At 39.4% G+C, this 24,355-nt stretch overlaps 1 protein-coding gene across 7 annotated transcripts in view; it reads right to left on the bottom strand.

Moving 5' to 3' along the window:
* The window catches only part of LOC145361110 (voltage-dependent P/Q-type calcium channel subunit alpha-1A-like), a 649,898-nt gene that overhangs the window by 76,235 nt on the left and 549,308 nt on the right, over window positions 1-24,355 (bottom strand). For all 7 annotated transcript variants that reach the window (XM_080216715.1, XM_080216708.1, XM_080216713.1 and 4 more), the window contains 4 exons: window positions 19,531-19,627; window positions 7,303-7,408; window positions 5,200-5,307; window positions 4,698-4,798 (listed from right to left, as the gene is read on the bottom strand). In XM_080216715.1, coding sequence (XP_080072841.1) covers window positions 4,698-4,798; window positions 5,200-5,307; window positions 7,303-7,408; window positions 19,531-19,627 — 412 coding nt within the window. The remainder of the gene's footprint in view (window positions 1-4,697; window positions 4,799-5,199; window positions 5,308-7,302; window positions 7,409-19,530; window positions 19,628-24,355) is intronic.

Here is a 24,355-nt window from a genome sequence, read left to right as displayed (position 1 = left end):
GAAATTAACTTGCAGCCTACAGAACAGGCAGAAATTAAAGTATAGGTGCCTAGGCTATTAGATTACGTGGAGTCTGTGCTGACATTAACATGAGTTTATTATCTGGTGAGTTTTGTGCTTTATGTGAAGACGATTTTTCAGGACACACTTTCCACCTTATTCTAATTCTGTGGTCTTGAAACATGACCAAACAGAACCAGTACTTAATAACTTATAAGCCTTCAATAAGTGGAGAACAGAAAGTATATTTCTGGTCAGAAGCATGCTGCCTATAAATATTGGAAAAGCTGGAGAGGCATATATCAGGAGCACAGGAACATTTAAACTGCAGAATTATTTATAAAAATAGGACCTATTCTTGATTTTCATTTTCCCAAATGCTAAAAATGCACAGCACAATCAGCTACTTGCACTCACCCCTCAGAGGCCCATTCCGTGCTGAGATCTCTCTCCTCATTCCTTTCTTAGCCTTAGAACCAATCTTTCCGAGACCCAATTCCTTATTCTCAGAACTGGTCTTTTTCTGTGACCCAATCTTTTGTCTTTAGAACTGATCCTTCCCTGAGGCAGACACTCTCTCTCTCCACTGTACATACACCCCAGCCTGAAGAACCAATCTCTTCATGCTGGCCCTATATCCCTGCTTTCCTGGGAGCAATCCTTCACTGCCCTTTTGCCCCCTACCCTCCCCATCCCAGGCTGCCCTTACATGAAGAATGCTGTGGAAATAATAGCTATCTGATCTAACTTCAATTTTCACTGTACTGGCATAATGTTATTCAATCCAATGTACATCCTTGAACATCTTTGTGCAGAGGATTAAACCTGAGCCCTCCCCATGTACCCTAAAATGGGAGGCCTGAAATTTCTGGGCCTGTGCTCTCACGTCTGGGTTTTGGATTCCCCTAATTTGTTGTTCCCCATTTACCCTGTCAATTCCTGTCACTATTTTAAACATCTCGATCACATCAGCTCAGTGCTTCTTGAGGTCGCCGCTGATCAGAGTACAAGTCATTTTTACAATAATAGTAATAGTTATATATCTCACTACTACAGGATAATGTAAACAATGTTCTGTGTAGTAATAAAGATGCTTTATTAGAGTCTTAAACATTTGGGAAGTTGTCTTGACAGCTTCATAATTAATATGAAGCAACGTGACGATCCAAATATTGCAATTTTCTTTAACCTCTCTCGAATTTCTCTCTTGTTCTCCTGAACGTTCTAACTTCATGGTTTTATAGCTGCTTGTTGTCAAGTACTGCTTCCAAGTGACTATATTTCAACATGAACATAGGCAATCAGTACAAGCAGGGTATCTGATCTTGCAGTGTATGATAACCAAGTCCCATTGTCTTCATTCAGGCGTCCAGAATTCTCTGAACAGTGAGCAGAGGGAACCTCAACTAATTTGCCACATCACATCCAGCTTGAAGATAAGAGGTCAACAATAAAACCCAAGGCAATTAATGTAGTGCAAGATGGGACTTCACTGTTTTTTGCTGCCTAGTCCAAAACCGCACAGTGTATTTTTTTTATTCCAATTATTATGATATATTACTACTTCCCTTAAATCTAACCTATGGCAGCAGCCTTCTGTCTTGCAAGACCATGGTTCTCACCATTGTGGCCAACTCTGTGTTAAGTATTGCCTGGTGTGGTTTAGGAACTTCGTCCTGACATGGCAGTCTCTGCGATATTTGCTGTAGAGGAAGACAATGCTGCATCAGAAGGTGCACGATTGGCTGGTCTCTGCTTTCTCTGAGTCATCTTCTTGGGCAGCTGAGCGTTATGTTTCTGCTTGTCTCTTCAATGTCCTTCCAAACAGTCAGTCTCCAGAAACCACAGCCCTCAACGATTATCTCCCAGTTGTTAGTTTCAACACCTACATCTTCATATCTCACCTGCCGCGGTCCTTGACGTGGAGTATGAAGGCTCAACAGGTCATCAGCCAGTAGCCATTTCACCGTATTGAAGGTCTTTGGGTATAGGGCCAACATCTATCTGATATGCATTATAAATTCAGGATGCTTGCAGACAGAATATCACATCAGGGGAGCTGGCAACAAAATGTTGGTTAAGGCCACTTATTTTATCTTCTATTTTCCTCAGGATCCTCACATGCATCCTATTAATTTATGATATTTTGTCATCCTTTATCTTGGCTAATTCCCCTAACACTTTAATTTATTATATCAGCCGTCATTTTGCTAATAAGCAGTTCAGAGCTTTTCTTATAGAAATGTAGAATATTTTCCTCAGTAAACACTCCTTGTCAGTTTTGGCATATCCCCTACAGCCTCACCACCCTCTCCTCTCAAGGATCCCAATTCACATTCAATAAATCTCCAGTTATATATTTGTACAATACATCACTGTCCTTTTAACATTTTTGTAATTCTTATTTTTATGCCCTCTTCTTCAATGTAACTTCTTTATTTATCTACAGCATACTGAAGTGTAGCTGCTTTTTTAATCAGTTATATATTTATTCTGCTGGTGTGGTTCCACAATTAATTCATTTACTTGTTACTCATAAATCACAACAGTTCTATCTTTGTAGGCGTGCAAGTATACTGCTTAAGGAAAGTGACTGGTTAACATTATAGTAATTCCATTCACCCTTCTCCATTTGTACCTATCAATATTTGCTTTTCTATTTGCTCCTTCCTAAAAATATTATAACCTAAGGTGTTTATTGCAATAACAATACACTGCCTGAAACAAAACTGAGAACCAAGGGATCTGCCTAGCCCTCCATATGAAGAGTTGATGTGTGAAAGTTTTTCAGCTGACTTAATGAAGAAGGAACCAGTATTTAGAAGCAGATTATTCTATAATCAGTTACTCAGCTGAGCACTGTCAGTACAGAAATGAGGCATCTCATACTTACCTCTGACAACCAATTTCTTTCTCTTCATAACCTTTCTTAGCTCTATGCTTTTGCTATTATGAGGAACATTGCTCCTCTGAGCTTTTCTCTATTACAAAGTTAAAAATAATAAAAACAAATATATGTATTGTAATTAATACTGCAGTTTCTTAATTGACTGCCTGACCTGTAAGTGCCACAAGTTCACTTTTCTAGAATTCTTTAACAGTTAAATACCTACCCCACTAAAGCTGCAGAATGTCCTTATAATACAGCATTACCTCTTACTTACTGGGAACATGGAATCTTACCACTTTTCAAAACCATATGTTAACATGTATCCACCACATTTGAAATACCTCAAAAAAATCAGATAGCAAAAAAGTGTCAAAATCTTACCAAAAATGCTAATTTTCTGTAGTTTTAAACTGACGTCTCCTCATGAGCAGAAACTGTAAGTTGCTAATGCACAGAAACATCCCTCAACAATTAGCCTCTAATTGACCACAGGATCTGTCTGATAAAATCTCAGAAAGTGTCTGAGCAGTGACCTTAAGGCCAGGTTAAGTACAATTTATTCATAGCAGCTTAATGCTGCAACTGTGCTCCACCTCCAGATGTCAAGGGAGACCAACTAGTATTATACAAATGCTGGTATATATAAGTGTTATTGCCATTGCTTCAATGTGTGCTTTGAGTACAATTAATGCTTGCTGGTGTTGAACTTATTTCTAAAACCTGATGTTTCTAGTTATAACATTGATCATGTAGGCAAAAATTTAACACTACATGGGCAGAGTATAGACTTAAGGCTGAGTCTAGTAATTGACTCATTCTCATTCACGTGAACGATATAAGGTCACAATGCATTCAAAATAAATTCAAAAAGGGGCCAGATGCGGCAGACAGGCAGGGAAGGAACCAGCAGGGAACAAATGGAAAACCTCCAGGCAATATTTCCTGAAGAAAGCAAGGGATTGCTTAAACAATAGATATTGATAAACTTCTGATATCCGATAGGCTCAACCAATACTAAACAGCAAACTCCTTCCTTCAAAATGGGCATAAAAAGGAAACTTTTTTTTCTAATTTTCTTGCTGAAACACACTTTGTATTTTTGAACTCCTTGATTTTCAACTGTCCCAAAAAGTAATTATTTGACAAACACTTTTTCACTGAGGTGATGGTGCTTTTATCCACCCATATAAACTTTAAAAATATTTATAATAAAAGCAAAAAAAAACGTATATCCATTATTTTAATTAACTCCAGCAAGAGTATTGGAAGGAGTGTGAGTTTTCATGACCTGTAAACATGGATCCTCATAAACCATATAGAAAGTTAAAATTCTTGCTCCTGGTATATCTCAAGTTGCTGATGCTAACAGATCCTCATGTTCCCAGAGCAACAATGCAAGGATAGCCCTTTCCGAAACTCCAGGCCCAAAAAATTCGAACAGAACAAACCAGCAAGTGAGAAATGTGTGAAAATTGAAACATGAGGCTGCATGGGCTGTACTGCCAGGACTTGCCAGCCACGTATGACCCATGAGCCACAGTTTGTATACCCCAGATTTGCTGAGATGCAAAAATAAATAACCAGGTTGGGAAATTAGTGCTATTAAAAATGTTCTATTCTCTATTACTGTGACATCTAAAGCGAAACAGCATGGATGGGAAAGCGTAAAAAACATACATCAAGCAGAATTGGAAGCACAGCAAATTAAGGAAAGCTGTTTTTCTTTCTCTGTGATTCTTTGTTTTGTTCTTTTTGGACAGTATGACATCATTTGCGATTCAATCATTTCCCTCCACTATGCTAGTACCTGCTCCTCACGGAGTAGCTGGAGCTTTTTGGCTTTGCTTTGTCGATAGTATTCCATGATCATCATAGCTGCATAGATCTTCCCCACTGTGAGATCAGTTGCTGCAGGCAGAAAGATTGAGACAAGAGGAGGAATTAGGAAATTGAAACAATGAGCTGGAGCTTATTGTTGGTTACACCTTCCCCCTGTATGTAGTATTTTCCTAAACATTTAGTAAATTTTTACTCATGCTTCTTTCAATTTTCTAAAATCTGTTAATTTTCACATATCGAAGAAGTTGACAAAATTTGATAACTGGCTCCACTCTGTCAACACCAAGGATCAACACCAGATGAAATTAATAAGTGCAAATCACTCTGACTCTTTCCCAGTAGTGCCGCTCACCTGCTTCACACATAGCAATGACAGTGACATGGCAGGAACCTGTCCTTCCAGTTGGCACATTATGAAGAGTAAAGTAGTGATGCAGGAGAAATGGAAACTCTAATAATAATGCACTTACATTTGTGAGGCGTCACTAGTAGGTCAATTGTCTTCTGGGAGAGGTTCGGCCAGATAGACATCATCTCCTTTCTCAACTCTCGGTCCATTTGGTGTTTATCAGCCCCTCCTAATAAGGAAACAGATTGGTAGAACATTTTGGAGTCTTAATGAGGCTGCAATCGTTGTAAAAATGTTTTTATGGCAACGACAATGGAGCAAGATTTCCTCTATGCGCCATATGATAATCACAGAATCCCTACAGTGCAGGAGGTGGCCATTCGGTCCACTGAGTCTGCACCAACCATAATCCCACCCAGGCCCTATTCCCATAACCCCACATATTTACTCTGCTAATCCCCCTGACACTAAGGGACAATTTAGCATGGCCAATAAACCTAACCCACACATCTTTAGACTGTGGGAGGAAACTGGAGCACCCGGAGGAAACCCATGCAGACATGGGGAAAATGCGCGAACTTCACACAGTGACCCATGGCCGGAATTGAACCTGGGTCCCTGGCATTATGAAGCAGCAGTGCTAACCACTGTGCCATCGTGCTACCCCTATCCTCTTCTTCATATGGATAGAGAACAGAGGGAAGGCTTCCCCATGTTACTTGGCGGTCTGTAATACATAAGTGAAGCAGTTGTGATACATAACCATGATGGTGTCTATATTTATATTTAAAATTAAGTAGTTGGTATTGGGGTACAGAGCACCTCCTTTGTGCATCAAACACAAATCTAAGCTATGATTTGCCTCTTCAGGGTGGATTAGTACGAGGTGTGTTGGAATAGAGAGATGCTGAGCAGAGGTTATAATTTCCCATAATGAAGGAGGCAGAATCATAACAGCTTCCCTAAAGTTTCTGGCAGTTGTTGTTAGAATGAAATTGAAAGAGGTCTGGAAGCTAGATATTTCCCTGCCTGGGAAAGAACTGACTTACTTTTATTTAGTGTCTTAACGCATCTTTCAGAAGTAATTAATTAATGTGAAGTGCAGTAATGCCTTTTGTGTACATGGCAAGAGCTGAAAAATGGTAGTAGGTGGAATCATCAGTTAAGTCTGAGTTTTTGTGCTTTGGCCGAGGGAGGGCACCAGAAGAACAATCCAGTCTTCTTCAAATGGCACCAGGGCACCCTCCACCTGAAGCATTCGGCACAACAAGTCTTAGGTTAATTATGTATCTAAAGGATGGCATCTCCCACAACACAGCATTCCCTCAGTATTTGACTGAATTGTCAGGTTAGATCAGGGGTCTGCAAGCTGTGACTCCAAACACCTGATTTGTAGCCACAAATCTTTCTGGCTGGATTTTATGAACATGAAAAAAGCCTAAACAAAATCAAGACAAGAAAAGTAGGAGCCGTGTTGTTACTGTGGGGATAAAATGCTCATCATGATGCTGCACTTTACAGTTTCAGATGATCATTTTAATGAAAGGTATCACTGTGCTCTAAATCTATTGAAGTGGGAGACTAACATCATTGTTGTTTAGTTTGAAGAATAGGTTTTACAGCTGTGATCATTATTGTTTCAATATAGCTGAGATGTTAAATAATTACGAATGTGCTATTCAAAGCCTTTTTATTGTGAGAATTAATTGTTGACACAATTATCTTAATTCTATACATCTAAGTTAAAGTTCGTTTTAAAGATGAGTTTACTAACAAGATCACATTAAAAAATTCAAAATCTGTGATAATTCAGTTAGGCCTGTTTTAACTTTGATCTTTTTCAATTTTTTTCTATTGATATAATAATTTAGTACACATATTCTATGATTGATGAAAATTATGCATTCTACTAGGGACACTTGCCAATTTGGCAAGTATTTGGTTCAGAATTTTTCGACTTGTGGCAAGGCGTTTCAGGTTAGAATGATCATTGACCCTTGCACTAGGTTATGGACATGAGACGTGAACCCCCTTTGGGGGCATTGACACAACAAAAAGACCTGTCAGTAGAGCCTCCAAACAATAAATGAATGCCCCATCTTTCATCTACGTGGTAACATGAAATAATTGGACGCCTAGTATGTAAAAATCTTCACAAACTTTTCTTTGTTAGCCAATGACTATGGCCTGCAGGAACATGACAAAAGATAAATCCACACTGTACCTTTTGCTATTTTGATGTCCAAGGCTGTCCTAATTAGTGCCATGAGCGTGGAGTTGAAGTGTACGCTGTTGTCATCAGCAACCGGTAAATCCATTCGCAAGAGCCTCTGCAGGGAACCAATCACAACAAACCTAGCCCAAACCATTTGCTGTTTGGCTGAGTCATCGCAAAGCACTTGGAGGTTCCTTTCATTTTAGTTTAACCATTGTCAACCAGCTCATTCCATTTGTGTACAGATGCAAGTATGCAGGTCATCATTGCAATTTGACACGATGCACACAAATAATCCGTGGAACAGTAAACAATGCAATGGTCATTCCCAGTTCCACTTGAGGTACTGACATCCAGTTAACAAACACAAGTGATGCGGATGCATGCAGCATGCAGCACAAGTACCCCACAGGACAAGCAGTGCAGTCAAGTTCAGACAGAAGCTTCTAAGGATAAGATATTGTGTTTCATTCACAGCTATGCTATAAATGCTATTGCTCAAAATCTGCTCTCTCAATGCAATGGAGCATTATTCAAGGATAATTAATAGCAGCATCCAGAGGTTCTTGAGTGTATTAGGGATGGACAAAGATTGTGCATTTGATACAATTAAAGCTGGAAACTATGAAATGGTTTGCAGGTTATTTTTGTGGAAAGTGTAATGCAAATAATGGTGGGAGGGAGACAGTGTGCCAGAGATAATGGGGAAAAGAAGGTTGGCAGAGGCAGCATAGAGAGGGAGGATGAGACAGTGAGAGCTGAAAATGGCAGAGATATTTGAAGAAGTATCCAGAAATCAAAAAGTGCTGAATTTAAGGAGTAGTGGCACTCACTTAAGACATACATCTTCCAACTTGGGTTCCTTAGTGGTATCCTAGGGTTGTGAAGGATTTCTATATATTGCATTACCGACACATTTCTATTTCTGTACAATGATGCAAAGATCTCTGTAGTCATAACCCTGTGTTCCTATAAACACTGAAGTTAGGACAGGGAATTGTTGGTCTTCAGTTTGTCAATTTCACTTTTCTAGTTGGTCTTCAGTATGTCAGTCTTGATCAACAGAAGTATGTGATCATTATTTTCAAAAGCTCTTAACCAATGTGAGATCTGGCACACAGAAAATTTGGAGGCTGGCTGAATCAAGCTATTTGTGCTGCAAGATGTAACTCTCTTAGGTACCCAGGTCCTGTTCATTACAGTGTTGTTAATTTTTGATCCAGGACCACAATCCCAAACAATGTCATGACTCAGAGGTCTGCTCTCAGGAATAATTGAACTTACTGCACTACCATGTGACACAGATAGGACACGGGATCACACCTCTGGACATCTCCTGAGGTGGATCATATCACACTATCTAATGTGCATTCAACTTCCCAACTATGAGAACGATCATTAATTCTAAATCAGGATGGAATGTGACTTGAAGGGGAAATTACATGTGGTGGTTTTCCCATGGATATGCTGCCCATGTTCTTCTGGGTAACAGTGGATTTGGAAGGTGCCGTTGAAGGATCTTGCTAACTTGCTGTATTTTGTAGATGGTACACTGCCAAATTGCACTGGTGGTGGTGGTGGTGGGAGTGAATTTTTAAGGTGGTGATAGGGGACCAACCAAGTGGGCTGTTCTGTTCTGGATGGTCAAAGTAGTTGGAGCTACACTCATTAAGGCAAATTGAAAGTGTTCTCTTCCAAGAATGTTGATTAAATTCAGCAATGACATTGATATTGAACATCAAGAGATGACGATTAGATTCTCTCTTGTTGGAGATGGTTATTGCCTGGCACTTATGTGGTGCAAATGTTACTTGTCATTTATCAGCCCAAGCCTGGATATTGTCCAGGTCTTGCTGCGTATGGACACTGCTTTACGAGGAGTTGCAAATTATACTGAACATTGTGAAATCATCCATGAACATTCCCACTTCTGACCCTATGATGGTACAAAGGTCATTGGTGAAGCAGATAAAGATGGCTGGGCACTACTCTAAGGAAATCGCCTCTAAATATGAGTAAATGGGTGGGCTTTATAATTATATAGGTAAAATAGAATAAGGTCTATATGTTTGTTCACACATATAGTACCTCAAAAATCGCTTCAGAGATTAGGGGACATTGAAAGATGTTACAGAAGCATTCTTCCCATCAGCACAGAATTTCTAGATAAGCAGCATTGTTTGGAAGAACAGGAAATGTCAGAAAGGATTAGAGGACAGCAGGAAAAGCCCATGGATATAACAAAAATAATCACAAAGGAAAATGTAAACATGGGAAGGTAAGGGAGAAAAGTTCAATGGGAATCCACTCGGTGGTGGTGCAGGAAGATGGAAATTTGATCTGTATTGATAAAGTTCTTTGTGCAAACCAAAATGAAGAGGCTAGCCTGGCTCCATTTCAATACCTTATCTCTTGAGAGTTGATTTTGTGAATATTGTGTTACTTTGCATGACTTTCACTGGGGAATTAGCCACAAATTGTGGAGTTTTTGCAAGCTAGCTGGGTTATGAATGTTTAATGCACATCTTCGCTGCTATCATTCCTAACTCCCACCAATCACTGACCTTGTCCTCTGATCCATTGCTCCACTCTCTCTTATACTGAACATAATCCATTACAGTTCTCCCTCTTTAACTTTCAGGAGCCATAAAGTCTCGAAATGTTAACTGTTTTTCTCGCTCCACAGATGATGCCAGATGTGCTGAGTCTTTCTAGCATTTTTCTGTTTTTCTTTCAGATTCTAGCATCTATAGTAGTCTACCTTTATTTCTATGAATGTTTAATTTTGGGATTATTTATTTTTGCTATTTTTAGTTTTATTTTTCACTTTTAGATCTACTTCAATTTTGCAATCAGAAGTCTGTTTATATATTTCTATTGAACCCATAATCTTTCTGGTCTATACTGCAGCTCTACAATGGGGGGAGTAATTAACCAAGGGAGGGTAGCCCTGCTTTTGGCTGAGAACTCATTGGGAAGGGTTGGTCTTATTAATACAATAAATATAAAACATACCTATGTTCTGCTTTATGCTTATTTGAGGCTGGCTGAGCAAAATGTGGGATCACAGACAGAATGGTTCATGGAGTAATTAATCATAGTTTGATATTATTCAGTTGTGGAAACAGCTAAAATACTAACTGGACTGCTTATTTCTGAGGTTATGTAAAGGGTCAACACACAAGGTATGGAACAGAGGGGAGTGGAGAGCTTAATAGTGAATGGGGAGGGAACATTTTTAAACTTGGATCACCCAGGGAAGAACAAGATGGGAGGAATAATTCTACTGGGGTAAGAAACAAGATCAGCCACTACTGCTCATCAACAGTTTTTTGATTTGAATCATGGGCCCTAAGAGGCGCTTCGAGCGAACAGGAAGGACAGCTCCTGAAAGGAGGAGAGGTGATCAGGGATAAAAACAGAAAACAGTGTAAACCTCAGTAGGTCTAGCAGTCTCAGTGGACAGAGAAACAACATTAACATTTCGAGTCCGTATACACTGAAGAAGTCATAAGGACTCAAAACATTCGCAGAAATCTTGCGGGCGTTTACACTGGCAGAATCTTACGGTCCCACTGGCAGCGCACCCCCACACCAGGTTTCTCAGCAGCCAAGGATGTATTCATTGGAAACCCCTGTTGACAATGGCGGAACCATAAGATCCCACTGCCAGTGAGTGGTGCACTGCCTCCTGCTGCCATGAAATACACTATGGGGGGACAGCAAAATCCCACCAAACAATTCTACAGTTTCTCTGTCCACAGCTGCTGCTAGGCCTGTTGAGTTTTTCCAGAATTTTTTATTTCAGATTTCAGTATTTACTGAAAGCAGTATTTTGCTTTTAGCTTGGAGGTAAGCAGAGATTGCTGTGGGGCCAGCTAGGTTGCTCTCACTCTTTCCAAACAAGTTGCAGAATCCCAGCTGTGGTGAGCCAGAAAGGGGCATGGGGAAGAGGGAGATCATATCAAGAAGGGGGAACAATTAAGCAATTATAAGAATATAATTGAATGGAAGATTTGCCTTTTTAGAATTTACAGTATTCAGTTAGAAGTACTGTCATCTCCCTTCAAATTCCCTTCCGATGTCTTCCTTCAAAAAGCCTTTCTCAAATTGCAAGGTTCAAAGTACAAAAATTTGTAGCCTGTTTCTGAGGTCCAGTCCCATTCCTGATATGCCAAAGAATGCAATTCCATCTTTCTAAGAGCATTCAACATGATACAGATGATAAGTCAATGACAAGAAAACCTTGATTTGACTTGATTCTGGGACTGCCCAGTTGCAATGTAGTGTTGACTGACATCCCAACACCAATGGAGGACTTAAGTTGCACTGTCTGGTATATTTGAGGGGAATCAGTAAGCTGGCATTCAGTTGGAAAATTCCAACAATTCCATATGCTGAGGGATAATGTGACCAAATATCAGCCCTTATCTTCTGCCCAGGTGTCTAATATAAAATAGACTGGCATAATATGATTAACTATTGTTTGGAGTAAACTTTAAATCCTCACACTTCAGCTGTGGGGAGTAGATAAATTGAAGAAAACTTAATCGGCTATGATCTAAATATATACAGTGGAGTAATTTCTAAACCATGACAGCAATGTAATCTAGGCACTTTGGTAACCTAAACTAATGTGCATTCTATTTATATATGTGCATTGTCCTTGCCTATAAACAAAACAAAATAGACACACACTTTCTGATAGCCCCTGGCATGGGCACAATGGCAAAATCAGTTTGCCACCTATGTAAAAAACATGATTTTTCATCTTGAATGAATTTTCAAACTCAATTAATTAAGTGGGATATGGGAACATGCAAAGGGGAGGCCAAAGCTGGTGCCATCACATGGCACAGAGCTAAATAATCCATTGTGACATTAGCAATGCATGGTTACACCTTCATATAACCACTCTTTACAGCTTTTTGAGAGTCTGACTCAGTGCACTGAATGCTGTATGTAAATATCTGTACTGACGTTAGCAGACTGCACTGGTTGTTAACCAATCAGGAATCAAATGATAAGCTATCAGTAAATATGTTGGAATATTTTGAAAGAACGAAGGAGCGGATTTTTTTAGAAATGCTCTTCATGAGTATGAAATCCCTCTCTTTCCAATGTTGTTGCTGGGAGGACAAACAAAATCTGCCCCTGGACCAAAGCTGGGCACTAGGACCTGGGTCACCATTGACCTGATAAGATTTTCCCTCCCTTTGAACTGTTCCACTGTTTTCTATTTCTACCTCTCAGCATGACCAACATTGGTAGCTGAAGTGTGCATTGGTTCCAGCTGGTTAACCTTTACCTATACGATGCCATTGCTATATTCCAATTAATTTCATCTATGCCATTAAACAAGCAAGATGGTGCCTGCTGACCTCCCATTGCTAATCCCTACTTTCCTGAAGTTGAAATTATTTTGTTTCTTTTGCTTTCAAATTTGACATGCCCTGTCTTCCAATTCAGGTTTGATGTGCTTCCAAGTCTAATTTCAACATTCCTAACAAAATGACCGACATTACCTTGAAGTTTCCTGGTGAATTTGGAGTGAGACTCACTGAATGAGTAGGCTGGACTGTGTGAACAGTCTAGAGAAAGGATCACAGTTGCTATTCGCCATCGAGTTTCACAGAATTTACTGGACAGAAACAGGCCATTCAGCCTAACAGGCCTATAATGGCTCATCTCACCTTATCTCATCTCACCCTCTCAATATATCCTACTATTTCTTTCTCCCTCATGTACATTAAATGCAGCTCTGCAATTCGCCTTAACTCTTTCAAAGCAGCAATAAATTCTAACTACTCCCTAATTAATGAAATTTCTCCTGCTTTACCAATTTGATTTATTAACGGTTATTTTACATTTATAGTCCCTAGTTTCATATTCTCCTACAAGTGTTGAACACCTGAAAATTTTAAAGAGCTCCATCAGGACACTGTAGAGACCTAGGGAAAAAGAGCTGTTTCCTCTTCAGCCATCCCTGATAATTATCACTTCTCAGTTCCGGTACCATCTTTGTGAATCTACTTTTGCACCTTCTCCAGCGCTTCTATAGCCTTTTGTGCAAGATGGAGGTTATATTTGTGCACTCCTACATGTGGTCTAACCAATATTCTAAATCAATTGACATAACTTCCCTGTATTTCAGTCATATTCCTCTAAAAATGTACTCTGCATTGTTAACATTTTAAGGTTTTATTAACCTGCTTTCCTAACTTTAACGATTTGTGAATCACCCTAAATCCCTTTATACCAAATGGACTCTTATTTTTCAAGGAATATATTGCAAGCATCCAAATGCCTCCTACCAAAATGCACCATTTCACACTTATTGGTATTGAAATCAATTTAGTATTTGCACATCCATTCTGCGTGTTTATTAATGTCTTCTTGTAACAGTTTCTTCGGTATTGACAAACCCCCGCAAATTAGCATCATCTGGAAATTTGAATAATCGGTGAATAACAGTGGGACTGGCACCAATCCTCGTCATTTCTAATCTGCTAGTCCGAGAAACTATCTTTATCCCCCGCTCTGTTTTTCTATTTTGTAGTCAGTTTGCTATCAATTTTGCTACTTGTCTGCTGATTGCTGTAAGAATTACCACTCATACTGCAGGTCTGAGATCAGCCTGAGTTACTGACTAGCCAATACCTGCACCTTTGACAGATTCCTTCCCAAGCAAAGAATCAAGCTGAAAACCTAGGAATTTGGAATTCTAGAGGAAACAAAGTATCCCTCAATATCAACTTGGAAGCAGCCAAGACTGACCACCACATAGATTAGGAACTATCAGGCAAACCACGGTCTTTCTTTACTTTCATTCTGACTAATATTTAAATAAACAGAGACGCATCACTCTCATATTTCCTACTTGGAAAATTATGTGTCTTGTGCATTGTTTAGAATTACAGTTTTTAGGAATGATTAGAATCAAGAAGGCACTGTCTGAGAGTTGGTGGAAGCAGATTCAATTATGATTTTCAAAAAGGTTGGATAAAAATTGCGAGGCTACAGGGAAAATGTGGGGGAGTGGGACAAGCTGGGTTGTTCTTGCAGAGAGAGCCAACATGGATACAACTGGCCGAATGACTTCCTGTGCTGTAACTATTCCAGGATTCTATGTATAACCATGTATTGTGACTGACAACACATCAGGCATGCTCTAAACTCTGTCATTTCAAGGTCTTCTATATGATATCTATGATGCATAAATGTAATTCAAGACTACAATCTGTGCCCAGCTGTGAGCATACTACTCTGAGTCACAATTCCTAAATCAGCTGCTGTCTCAGTCTATCATTCTTCAGTACTCACTCTATCCCAATCCCCTTTGCAATCCTTGTTATGTATTATATGTTTTGCTTGCCTTGCTGTACTTTATAAGCCAGTGGATTGTGATCAGAGAGAGGATCCATGTTTTCTCATTAGTTTGACTGTGATAGCAACAAGGAACATTTGCTGTGTTAATCACCTCCTGTGTCTACATGTGTACTGATTGATCTTGAAAGGTACCACAATCAAAAACATACTCTTTTTGTTTTTTCTGGTCTCTATCATTCACACTGCCCACCTTTCACATTACATTATGCTTTACATCTCTTGCTTTGCTACTCTATCTGATGGTGTTCCCCCCACTGATCTTTCTTCCTACAGCCCCACATACTTGAGCCCATCTATTCCATTACTCCCTGTTTGAATCATTGATCACATCTTATCTAAAGCATCAAGACCATCTTGTACAGTTACCAATAATATCCTTGAGACTTCTCAACCCCTCCTTCAATTTTGGTACAACTGATCCTTCCATCTCATGAGTAATGCTGTTTATTGGTTACACACTTATCAGAAAATACTCTACTGTGTCTGCGTTATCATGTCCAGCACATTCCAAGTTTTGATTTTTAACTAGTGTTCAATTTCTAGTTTACATACTGCTTGCTGTTAGCTGCATCCATGGCCCAGCTTCCATCTGTATGCTAACATTACGCAGCCTTTTCCCTTTGCACCTGTTATTGTGTTAATTATTTAGCTGCATCAGACAGCAAGTCAAAGATATTCCACAACTTTCTCAAAGACAGTAACAGCATGTTTGAAGCTTCCCCATGAGAAATTGCTCGGTGCAGGCTAAAGCCACAAGTTCACATCTTCATATTACCCTCAACTGGTCCCATATTACCCTCAACTGAGCAATAAAATCCACAGTTGGTTTCATCACTATATATTATCACCGTTGCAATATCTACTTCATCTCTCCTGATTATAAAACCCTCCAATCTTGACTTCTCCAAGTCAGGCTCCTGAAATCTTTCTGTCCTGCAGTTCCAAGGAAAGGCCAGCTGTATTTGCAGCTGCAACTTGTAAAAAATAACCTTGACCTTGTTGAAAGCAACTATTTATAGATGTATAGAAATATAGAAACTAGAAGCAGGAGTAGGCCACTTAGCCCTTCGAGGCTGCTCCGCCATTCATTTGAATCATGGATGATCATCAAATTCAATATCCTGATCTCCCCTTCCTCCCATATCCCTTGATCTCTTTAGCCCGATGAGCTATATATAATTTCTTCTTGAAATCAGACAACTTTTATATGAAACAGTTTGTGCTGTAATTAAATCATCCTTGTTAGAAAGTGGGTAAATGCATCCCCTTTGAGGATTTATTTCTCTAAGTTTCAAGTATTTGCTGGGGTTCAGCTTTTAGAACCTGAACGGTATTAACTCAAATGCCCTGGCACTTACAGGGGTATGCCCAGGGTTAAAATCTTGTGAAAGACAGGATTAATTGGTTCAAGGGAAGTGCAGGATTATTCACCATTCTCACCTCATTATCAAATACTTGATCCCAGATTTCTGATTATGGACACATTTTGCAGAAATCTACACGACCCATTAAACATTAATTCGTACCAAAATTATTCAGGTCTTTTTAAGGTGCTTTATTCAGGTGCTAAGGGCTGATGTCATGAGCAACACTGAGTAGCAGGCAAGTGAAGGCCCACAGGAATGGAAGATAAAAATTACAGGAGTAGCAGTATTTAAAATATATGGTCTATACGAAATTGCTTTCTTTTGCCCTACGAAGGCCAATCTAAATGCATTCCTTGGCCTTTACAGCCTCACAATAAAGACAAAGTTATGGATTCCAACTCTGGTGATATCCCACAGCAGAGCAGGGCACATGGCCTAGAGAGCGTGGTGAGGGCCATGGATGAAAGGCTCCATGGGGCATGCAGGGGTCCCCAAGTCAAAACAAGAGTATCTTTGCCACAAATGGAGTATGAATATTTTATCTAGTCAGCTTGCAGGAGGACATATGGTATTAAATAGTAATATTTGTTAAACATCCATTCTGTTGTCTAAAAATTGAAAACATGTGCCATCCTGAGGCAAGAATGGGGTAGAAAATGTTGAAATTAGGAGAGGAATAAGGAACATAAAAGAAAGATTATCCATGGGCTGGAAAAGAGAGGTTATGTATGGCTGGAAAAGAGAAGGGGACATATGGGCTGGATTACGTGGATTTCAGTGGGGGACCGTGACTGAGATGGATGCACTGATGTGCCAACATTTCAACCTTTAACTGCAGTAAACACCCCACTACGACCAATCATGAGGCAATCTAGTTCCTAATATCAAGGCAAACATAGTTTACAGTGCTTGTAAGCAAATAAATAAATGGAGTTGATTTCAGCATTAAAATGCTGTGAAATAGATAGTTGGAAACCACGTATAAAAGCATCAGAAAAATTGGTAAAGGGTAAGTTTTAGTTTTGGACAATCTCAACAGTACTGTATTTTGCCCACTTTCTAATGACTGCCTATTAATGTTGGCACATCTTTACATTGCAGCATGCAGGACAGAGAGAGAGGAGAAAATACCAGGTGATTAACCAGGTGTATTATGTAGGAAAAAGGGACCAATACAGGTTAGAACTGCATTGACAGAAAGAAAATAGGTAAAAGCTGGAAAAGTTAGTAACAGTTAAACGGTCAGAGGTGAACTTGAAAATCAAAACTATTTAGTGCTGTAAAAATTCTAATCTTCAGCCTGAATACCTGAAGAGAAATTGATTTGCCCTCTCTGAAACACACAACAATCATGCAACCCACAGGAAGGGGAGTGTGCTTGTTGTAAAACAACTTTTCTATATTGAACTCTTTTTAAAATTTTATTCACGTCAATCAATGAACTTTTCTTTTCTGATTCAGGTTACACCAAGCTAAGGAAGGCTGGATTTAAACTCGGCTTTGCATTCAAAATATAAAAGCAATAATGGTAGAGTGGTGACACTTTGATGATGCATTTTCTGTGCAACATTCAGATCTCTCAGCTTCTCTGGAATCTCACTTCTCCTAACTCTTCAGGGGAAGGATTGTCCTGGGCCACAATGTGTGGAAACTTTAACTGCATGTGAGGCTTCTTATCTGTAGTGAAACTGTGAACACATTCTAAATGAAGACTTACTGAAGGGGAAGCTTGCTGTGACAGATAGAAAAATTCTGTCTTTGGTTGTGAAGGTAACAAAACAAGAGAATTTGTTTCAGGGCATTTTGATTTGGGATCCGAATACTAGTTTAAAAGAATCATGTAACATGATCCTTAAAGGTTCAGGTAGTGAGTAAATGTATGGATTACTGCAGATACTGTGTCATAAAGTTCAGCAAGTTCTCAGGTTCCATCCCTGATATGTGTTGAATCAGCTGATCTCTGATGGGAAAAACTGAGTAAATTCACTATCCCCAACATAGGGAAAAGCCAAAGTTGTCATACTAGTGCTGGACGATGCATGTGTGTGGATGTCAATTGAAGGCATGGCCACTAGGCTGTGGAGACCCTCACCACTCCGTGAGTCAAATAGCCTGCCAACACTTACTACCTGGTTTATCCGCAAAGAGTGGGCACCCAGGTGGAGTGTTAAGACTGGAATTTGTATTGTGGTGGTTAAGTGTGCCTCAAACGTGATGGGAGAAAATTGGAGGGAACAAAGGACTTACATTCACTGTAATTAATTGCTGTTCAATTTAGGATAAGTAGATCTTGGATAAAACTAACTTGAGTGGCTGTAGAACAGATTGGTTTGTTGGGGGTAGAGGGGGTATTTTCCCCTCCCTTATTCTTATATGAAAATACATCTTCCACCAGAGATTCCAAAAGGAAGATTGACACATTTGCAGATTGCGTGTTAGTTCTTCTGGTGCAGTGAACTTCTGAGACTGATCTAAAGGGACTACTAAAAATATAAAAACTGGAGAAAGGACCCAAGACAGTTTGGCCCTGTGAGATGTAGTGAGTTTTTTTCTCCAGAACACACTGATAACAAGATCTGTAAATGCTAAAGGCAAAGGAAAAGCCCAATATCACACCCAAAAGCAAGCTGTTTGCTCAATTTTTAAAAACCAATTGTTAGATCAAATACTGCAGGTAGGAGGAAAATAGTGGTTTCAAATAAGAGAAAGTAATTGAGTTTGGGCAATAAATTAAATCTTGCTAAAAAAATTGAGGTATGATTTTTGGATAAGTATTCCATCAACTAATAGGTAAATCACATTTATTGTCAACCCTCTCAGACTCCTCCCACTTCTTTTGGACTGCACGATCCCTAATCCTAACAGTTCAAAGGTCACAGATTTTCTCCGACACACTGAACACTAAGGACACATTTCTACCTTATAAGCAACTCGCGCAGGGCATTTCTTCCCCAGGCCTAAGGGCGGAGACATGTGTCTCAACATCTCATACATATCAGTGTAACTGATGCGGCCACTTTGTAGCAGAAATGAGGCAAAAAGGAGATGTATCCAAGACGAACGAAAAGAAAAATGGAAGGAAACAAACAAAAACAAAAAAATTACAAGGTTATTCTTAATGGGTCTGTCAATTGCAGAAATTCACCCAATATCTATGCAATGTCAAAATATTGCATAGGAATACAGAGAGCATTTTCTTTTAGTCTTGATGGAAAAAGTCCTCTGCCTGTTGTGAGGAGATGCCAGTCTTTGTCAATGCAGTTTCTGTCCCTACAGTAATGAACACTACTATACCCAAGATGCCGAGTGATATTGGTTACGACAAGCAGCAATGGCTGAGGTTGAGGTTGGTCAGTGCATTTCCATGCTATTTTCTCTAGGTGACTGCATTTTCCTGCACATTCTACTTCAAGAAATGCAAAAAAAGAGAAAGCACACTCATTCATTGATGCTTAGGTTGGTAGGTTAGTGGAAGTCAAACCTTGCAAGCCACCCTATGAGGACATTTCTTGCCTAAGCCCAGAGGGGGTGAGATAACACGCAATAAACTGTACATATCCTTATAATGAATGCGACCGCTGAAAAAGAATACAATCAGTTAGTGAAAACAAGGCCCTGAGATTAAAACAGAGCAGAACTTCACAAGTTAACATATAGGAACTTAATTTAAAACAGTGTAAAACACATCACATCAAAGCACTGAGAATCTAATTAGCTGGTTTGTGGAGGTCAATCAACACATGCCTAGAATCCATCTTAAACAGAGTTTCATTCTATCAGTCAGTAATTAGAATATAAATCAGATATCTAATCTCTTACATTGTCCAGTTTTTTTCTGATATTGAGGTGTTTGTTATTAAAGGTTTTCATTGAATTTTCATCAGCAGTAAAGCAACCATCAGATTTAAAGTCAGGACACCATCTCCAGCTGCCCTTTGACAATTTTTGGGAAAAGATGAGGAAATAAGCATGCTTTTCAATGTAGGTAGAAGTAGCCTTGATGTTATATGACTTGCAATGACTACAAATCAATTCCATGTGATGTCACTGCTCTGCACAATGATGAATTTTAATTTCAAAGGCCTGATCTTGATTAAATTTCTTTTAAGGGTTTAAAGTTTAGGGTTAAAATAATGTTATATTATGACTTGCTTCAGAATCTATGTTACATGGAGTGAAGTTGGAAGACACAAGGAATAACAGCTGAAACTGCCTAAACTACATGAGAACAGAGTTTTTATTTTAACAACATGGGAATGTAGGTTTGAGGTTACAATCAGACCAGCCATGAACTTATTGAACTGATGGAGCAGATTCGAGGACCTGGGTGGCCTACTCCTGCTCCTAATTTGTATGCAACATGAAATGGCCATGAGGCCCAACAAGTCCCATTCCTCTTCAAGGTTGACTCTGACCTCTTGCTCACCTATAAATTAGGATAATGTATGAAGTGCACCAGGTATTTGCGGATGTTGTAAGTCTGTTCACACACAATGCAAACTCATCCTGTTCAAGAGTAACTTTTGAAAGGTTACAATCCAAACTACAAACCAAATAAATCTCTCCTCTTAAGGGCAAAAGAAAACTGCAAATCCAATTTTGATTCCAATCAAGCATTTCATATCCACTGCAAAACAAACCTGGATTAATGGTCCTACATCCCTGTACTGTCACCATTAAACATTGAGTGATCTGTCACATTCTTTCAACCGTGGGTAATTGAGGAAATCCTTGCTATCTCTGATTCATGGCCCAGAATTCTTCACTGTGATGCTGCCGGAATCAGGCAGAGGTAGAAGATCCTTGAAACTGCCTCCTCCCCTCCAGATTAGACTCAGTACTTCACAGAATCATTATCATAGAATCCCAACAGTGCAGAGTCTGCACTGGCTCTCATCAGTCACAGTATCTTACTCATGTCTTTTCCCCCACCCTATCCGTGTAACCCCACTAATTGTTAATCCATCAAATCTACAGATCTTGGGACACTAAGGGGCAATTTAGCATGGCCAATCCGCCTAATCTGCATGTTTTTGAAGCGTGGGAGGAAACCCACACAGACAGGGGGAGAATGTGCAAACTCCACACAGTCACCCAAGGCCGGAATTGAACCCCTGGAGCTAAAACCATTGTGCCACCGTTTGCCTAGCAAAGCCGTTACCAGAGCTTTAATTACATATTTGGGTTTCTTCCTTTCTAGTCCTTCATCATCTCTTCCAGCGCTGCAGCATCGCTTTCTAGTACCAGGAACCCTCTCTTATTGGGTTGGGCTGGTGGGATGGTAGCTTCACCTCAAGATCCGATGTGCCTCACAAATTGAATCCTGATTTAGGAAAATGGATTTGGTTTCCTTCACATTGAAACTCCACCCCAAACAGGAAAATCCATCCCTGGAATCAGCTTTAGTCAAATGAGGGAATCAGAAGCTGGGGTGATTCTTTATTTGAAACTGTGGTGCTTACGTTTTCTAGAAGAATCAAATATCAGGCTAATAATATATGGTAAGCAAAAATAATGTCATAATGGCTATTATATTTAACAAATAGTTTGTTCAAATAGGAACAGAGCTGTGATTTTGTGATTCTGTGATTCAGACAGGAAAAATCCTGATTTCTCATTAATCTTACCTCAATCACTTTCTGATACCCTACTACACACCCTGAATAGATAGCCTGAGAGCAGATACTTTGTGTAGCACTGTTCCTGCTGTTAGGGTACAAAGCTTTGCTCCAATGACACCATCAACAGGGAGCACCATCTATTAACTATTGTCTTGGTCACAAATGCGCAGCTATCTGTCTTTACAATCCTTCTATTTTGGGAGAAAAGCCATGCACTATCTATCCTCTTTGGTTATCTGGAGTCTAGCTTTAATCCACTATAAAGTGTGTAGTAATATCTCTAATGCATTCCTATGAATGGATATAAAGAAGCAGGCAGGCGCTGTATTATTACTATATGTACTGAAATGCAAGACCGAGCAAGAACAGAAACAATGCTGGTAAACTTTCCTTAGTTTCCTTTCAAAAGTTCAAGATATCAGAATTATCAAGTTACTGTCAAAAGCAATGGTGAGGCCCAACCTGTGAATCTCTAATAGGTTTGACATCAAGTCATCTGGACTCAACATGTCAGCTCTTTTCTCTCCTCACAGACACTGCCAGACCTGCTGAGATTTTCCAGCATTTTCTCTTTTGGTTTCAGATTCCAGCATCCGCTGCAATTTGCTTTTATCCTGTTATTCTATAAATTCACACAATTTGGTCTTGAGGATCAGAGTTGAGTCTCCAGACTCAAATACTTTCATCTATTGTGCAAATCGGTGGGTATTGTCTACCCCTGGCCAGGTTCCCAGATAGGGAAGGCTTTATCCTGGCAGATGAACAGGGAATGGCAAATAAGGACCGATAAATTGGAAAGATGAACTATATAAGGGCCCACAGACTTATTCATATCTCTTTCTCCTGCTGCTGCAGGAAGTGTGACAATAAAGTTGCGCGACATGTCACTTAAGGCAGGAAGTCAAGGATGGCAAACTCAAATTTTTTTTATAACAAGAAATCGATGATTCAAATTTGAGAAACTGCATTAAAAGAATTGTCCAGAATCTTAAATGCCACAAAGATATATGTACAGTTATAGTTATCCTCCCTGTTAGTGTTTATGATTTACAACTGATGTTTAGTAAAAGTATGTGGTGTAAAACACTTCCTCCTATGATATTCCGAATTGGAATAGTGGACCGGGTGCAGTAATTCTCCCTTTATAGTGTGGTGGGCAGAGATGATCCCAGTTCCTGGATGTTTCTGCTTTCAATTTGCGTTCCAATAAGTGGTGATGCAAAGATATGGGCAAAGAAACCTCTCACAGCGCTGTGTTGCATCTCTCTCTGTACAACACAGAGATTGAGATATCACAATCCATATTCTATCCCATTAACTTTCAGAGGCTTTTAACAGGAGCCCTGAGTCCAGCACTTCCCTATTTTCACTCACACAAGCCCTATAATTTTCACCAAATTAGTAATTAGAAAGGAAAAACAAACAATTCAACAGCCATACGAGCGTTCCTAAAATGTTAACCCAAGCTATAGGCAGGATTCTCCGCTCTCATCTGTGGCAGGACCTATTGCAAGTGAGAATGGAAAAATTGGCATTCCAGCCAAAACCGCATTCACTTTCAGTAGCACTGGAAAATCCCAGCTGTCAACGAGGATGGAAGACTCTGGCTTATGTGTCACAGTACAGTCTTGGTCAGTTAAATTGCAGGCGAGACCTGCATTCCTTAGAGATACATCCAAAGCTGCTGCAAATAACAGCCTAGCCTCCCATCTACATTGCAAACTGACAGAATATTGCTAAATAATATTTTTAAAAAATCAGGTTTGCATTTGAGCAAAGATATAGGCTATAGGCAGAGCATAATTTTCAAGATTTATATTGTACATTTAGAATTGTACTTGATCTATGATTTCATCAGTTGCCACATCTGTGGAGATTCAAGAAGGCAACTATAACAGTCAAGGCTTCAGCTTGTGTATCTGTGTCACAGTGCAGCTTGTGTAGCTGTGTCAGTGCAGGTAAAAACTAGGCTTGTTCACTGCATAATTAGAATTTCATTAAAAATTCAGCAATAGGTAGATTTTGCCTCTAAAGAACTGCAGAGTTACTGTCGAACTGAGGAGTAAGCAAACAAACCAGCTAATTAGATATTTAAAGTTGTAAAGTATGGTAAAGGCCAGGGCTTAACTTGCCAAACTCACTGAAAAGTATGACTGATCCTGTTATATCTGACTGATTTATTTTTCTCGGTGTGGCTTTTGGCGGTAGCACTAAATTTATTACAACACTTAATAACCTAATTCTTCAAGTAAACTGTGCCAGAGAACTCCACTTATAGAGATGGCAGCAGGACCAAACAACCCATGGATCCAGTAACTAGATTATCTCGGAAAAGTAGGGGCCCACAAGGCAAATGCCATCCCTGTCCACTTGTAAGGAAAAGAGTGGTATGGCCTGTTAAGCAGCTTTTTGCCGAAGTAACTTTTTACTACTGTAAGAAACTGAACTATGAGTTGTATCTGCTAAAATTGTGTCCATGTGTTCTTTATAAATACATTTATAAATTTAGTATACAAAATCTTCTTTTCTAACGTTTTGTAAAGATTTCAGGATTTAATCAATCCATGGATGGACTACACCATCTTCACTTAGTGATTACACGTACCTGCCATATACCAAATACAAAGGGATCTTGTTACATTCCTGTATTAAGACTCTCAAAGGAGCTTGGAGGAGGGAGTGGAG

The sequence above is a fragment of the Carcharhinus amblyrhynchos genome, chromosome 33 (genome assembly GCF_965287045.1).
Source record: "Carcharhinus amblyrhynchos chromosome 33, sCarAmb.v2.hapA, whole genome shotgun sequence".
Classification (NCBI taxonomy): domain Eukaryota; kingdom Metazoa; phylum Chordata; class Chondrichthyes; order Carcharhiniformes; family Carcharhinidae; genus Carcharhinus; species Carcharhinus amblyrhynchos.
This window is presented reverse-complemented; position numbering and strand designations above follow the sequence as displayed.